Raw genomic sequence first — 4,541 nt, forward strand, 5'->3', positions numbered from 1 at the left:
GATCAAATTCAAAATAATTTTTTGTGTTTCATGTATAAAAATTCTTTTATTGTTTAACAGTTATCAGCCAAATGAGAAAAACTCATATTAATAAAATTATATATATAAATTAATCGCAAAAACGTAAAATTTATTGATTTGTTTTTGTTTTTTGAAGAGAGATGCTCTTTTAAATGATTATCAAATAAATTTAATTTATAAAATTTAGAGGAGTGGGGGTATTTTTTTTTTTGAAATTGTACATATCAATTACTAATTCGTAATATTATATATATTATTAATATATTCACCAGTCCTGCCAAACCAATAAAAAAAATAATAAATTTATTAAAACAAATAAACATATATATAATTATCTTATGCATATAATAAAATTCACCTTATTATACATCATCACATCATCATCTTCATCATCTTCAGTTTCATTTCCACTTTCTTCTTCCTCATAGCTATTATCTTCAAAATCAGAATAATTTATGCCCGTTTGATTATTGATTTTTTTCTTTAAAGAATAATATGATTGATTAGCCATGAAATGATATTTTATTAAATACTACTACAAAATTACAAACTTACTAAAAATTTTTTAACTTTTTGTTTCATGATATTCTTTTTCAACATTATTTCGTCATGATTTGGGTTCAAAATTGTTGAGCAGATCGCAAGAACATATGCGATTTCTGCATTAGAATGGTCATTTTGGAGGACTCTGTCAATAACGCTCACTAAAACAATCGAAGAATTTTTGTCCTTGGGATTCATCTTTGTAAACAGGCTTTCATAACAACTTTTAACCTCGGGTTTTCTTTTCCATTTTGCAATTTCAGACGGCCCAGCATTTGTGTTTATAGGTGGTAAACGGGATCCGAATATAGAAAAAATAGCCTCCCTTGATTTCGAGGACAATGTTCCTCTTACGGACCGTATTTGTTTTGTTAACTACGAAGAAAGTTAATACTTAATATTTTATTTTATTTTATTAAACATTTTGTTACTATCGAATAAGGACTTACTTGTTTATGTATATTCTCGTTGTAAAACGAGATCCAATCGTCTTCAGTAAAATTAGAGAAAAAACTCACATGGTTCAGTGATAAATATCCTTCAACCGCTCCACAACATTTATCTTTTGTTGGGTAAATCGATACTTTTATTAATAATTTCGAAACATTTTTCACAACATCCTAAAATTAGTCGAAATTCAAAATAATTAGAATGTAAATAAATAATAAAACTAAATATTTAAAAGATATTCTTACCGCTATGAATGATTCTTTAACGCTTGATGTCAAATTTATTTTATCAGAAAGTAAAGTTTTTAACTCGGATTTAAACTCTTGTATTTCTTTACTTAAAGTATCGATTTTATTTTCAATCTTTGTTAATCGATCTACCATAATTACAATAAATATTAATTAATTACAAGATAATTTTATTAATTTCTTAAATATTTGCGAATACCTTCAATTTTTGAATTTACAGGAAGCCATCTCTTAGTCTGAGTAACATAAATTTCATCATTGATGGTTTCGTTGGTGTTGATGTTGGTTTTACTGCTGTTGCTTCTGCTTCTGCTTCGGCCTCTATCATTGCGCTTATGATTCCCTTCGATTAGCAATTCCTCAATTTTCTTACGAGAGGATTCTCTCAATTTATTTCCTGATTCCATAATGATACTTTTGAAAAATGGGATTTCTTACAATTTAAGAAAAAAAGAAATATTTCTGAAGAAAAAAAATTGGTCCTTATTTATGAAAAAAAAAACTCTTTGACCCCAAATTAAGCAATTTTTCGTACCAGTCATTAACAGAAACTTTCGAATACTCAATAATTACATCATGCAAATTTTCATACCAGTCATTAAGCAGAACCGCAGAAACTCTCTTAGTAATAATTATGTCAGTTGAGGAAATAAAAACATATACACATGAACATAAGGATAAATTCGCATAATTACTCATTATTTTAAAAGGACCCCGAGCAATATATGTATAGGTAACAATATCATTTGCTTAGTCACATGCTATTTTAGCCACAGTTAGAGGTTAGATTTGCGTAAAATTAATGATATTTTTTGCCAATGTCATATTTTTCATTTGCTTATTTTCACAGAATTTTTGAAAAGTCATATATTACAATTGCTTATTTTTTGAGTAAATTTGGTATTATTTAATAATGTATTATATAACATTTAACTATATAAGCGATGGTATTATACTAATATGCAAAAGTTAATAGGAGATGAAAAAAATTTTAAGACGGATATTTTAGCTAAAATGATATTACTATTGAAAAAAGTGAAATTGTAAATCATAAATGCGAGAAAATTTGATCAAATAATTTTTGTAAAATATAATATTATAAAGTCATATGGTTAGATTGCTTATTTTTGGGCAATTTGTGAAGTCACATGTTGAGTTTGCTTATTTATCTTAATAAAAACCTTGCGTAGAGCTATTATAAAAATTTTGACCTTTCTTGTTACCTATATATATATTGCTCGGGGTCCTATTCTAAACCAGGAAAAGAAACTTTCTTAGTAATAATTATGTCAGTCGAGGAAATAAAAACACATGCACGTGAACATAGGCATAATTACTCATTATTCTAAACCAGGCAAATAAACTTTCTTAGTAATAATTATGTCAGTTGAGGAAATAAAACCAAATGCATGTGAACATAAGGATAAATTCACATAATTTCGATTACTTACTCATTATTCTAAACCAGGTAATTTTTTCGTACCAGTCATTAAAGTAGAACCGCAGAAACTTTCTTAGTAATAATTATGTCAGTTGAGGAAATAAAAACACGCACGTGAACATAAGGATAATTTCGATTACTTACTCATTATTCTAAAACCAGGCGTACCAGTCATTAAAGCAGTAACCGCAAAAACCTTCGAATATTTGATAATTATATCACTTTATATGGAACATGAGTTTTTTCCTTGTTATTATTATGGATAGAACCGCATGATTTCGATACTTACTCATTATACTAAACCAAGCAATTTTTCGACAAGTCATTAAAGTAGAATCCGCAGGAACCTTGAACCTTCGAATATTTAATAATTATATCATTGTTATATCATATATGGAAATAAAACATAAACACGTGAACATGAGTTTTATTATTATAGATAGAAATTCGCATGATTTCGATACTTACTCATTATACTAAACCAAGCAATTTTTTGTACAAGTCATTAAAGTAGAATTCGCAGGAACTGCAGAAACCTTCGCATACTTAGTAGTAATAATTATGTCAGTCGTATCTTACATGGAAACAATAAACATTAAAGTTTTTCTTTGTACGATAAAAAATTTATATAATTTCGAAAACATAAGCATGCATACACATTATAAAAAATCTAATGATACCACTCCTGAGTGAAATAAAATTCAAACTCATTATATATTAGTCAGGGTTGTTTGATCAGCATTTTTTGATCACGAATTTATTAGTTGGTATAACCGATCAGACATGAACAGTCTAACCAATAAAAATGGAACAATTTACGCATTCAACCGTAACTTTACGGAAATCCATAAAACTTACCTTATTAAAAAAGGAAAAGTAATAGTCATATTTTAGATCAGTAACGTTATACAAGATATTAGTATCGCTGTCGTTAAATATAATAAACTTTATTAAAATATGTATTTATTTACAAAATATTCATTTGTTTTATTAAACCGGGGTACTATATGTACAATATCTTGTATTGCTTCTATATCAATAAAGTTATAGATTTCCGTAATTTCTAGTAAGGGACACCCATAAAGATGTGGTTGATTTTAAAATTTGAAGTCATACCACTGAATTAATGCGAGATTTAATGGAATATTTTGATTCTTAAGTTCTATTTTCGCTATTAATAAAACCTTAATTTAAAAAATCATTTTTAAATTAGCAATATTATATAAATATGTAGTATCAAATCAATTAAAAAATTACCTGCCCGTAACAAATGCCTTGATCAGAAGCGTAATCAAATAATTCATCAGAATTCATACGAACAGACACATTACTATACCAAGGTCTGCCATAATAACTGTTAGTAGCACGCATTATTGCACCATTTTCTATTATAACTGATCTGTATATTGTCACTTGGCTTTCATTTGCAATACTTTCGTGATCCATATACAGATTTAAACATTCCAAAAAATTGTCAAATCCAGATCTCATTTTGTGGTCTATATTAGCCTGTTCTACAAAAAAATCATGGGCATCTTTTAATAGAAATTCGAAAAGTATTGCTGTAAATTTAAATATACGAGGGATAGTAGCCGAATTTGGTAATCGATGGGTTATATTTGTTATTGATTGTCACCGAATCTATAAAAATTAATTTTTTTTAGAAATTTAACATAGTATTGTGTATTTTATATAAATAATACTTGCTATTTTCATTATTTGAACTTCAATATTTTTTTTATTACTTAATCGGTAGGGATTCTTAACGTATTCTTTGTGAAGGCTTTCATAAGTCTCCGTAGTGTATCCATTAACTGCACCAAATGATCGAATCGAAT

The 4,541-nt window shown here is 27.3% G+C and overlaps 1 protein-coding gene across 1 annotated transcript; it reads right to left on the reverse strand.

Annotated features, from left to right (window-relative positions):
- Nucleotides 1-286: 286 nt before the first annotated feature.
- Nucleotides 287-1,669, reverse strand: OCT59_030167 (uncharacterized protein; the record flags this gene model as incomplete). Its single annotated transcript, XM_066146488.1, has 6 exons — nt 287-295; nt 380-502; nt 577-939; nt 1,014-1,184; nt 1,260-1,390; nt 1,462-1,669. The coding sequence occupies 6 exons, from the start codon at nt 1,667-1,669 to the stop codon at nt 287-289; spliced, it is 1,005 nt and encodes a 334-aa protein (XP_065995128.1).
- Between the last annotated feature and the right edge of the window lie 2,872 nt (nt 1,670-4,541).

This window comes from Rhizophagus irregularis, chromosome 9 (assembly GCF_026210795.1).
Source record: "Rhizophagus irregularis chromosome 9, complete sequence".
In the NCBI taxonomy this organism is placed as follows: domain Eukaryota; kingdom Fungi; phylum Glomeromycota; class Glomeromycetes; order Glomerales; family Glomeraceae; genus Rhizophagus; species Rhizophagus irregularis.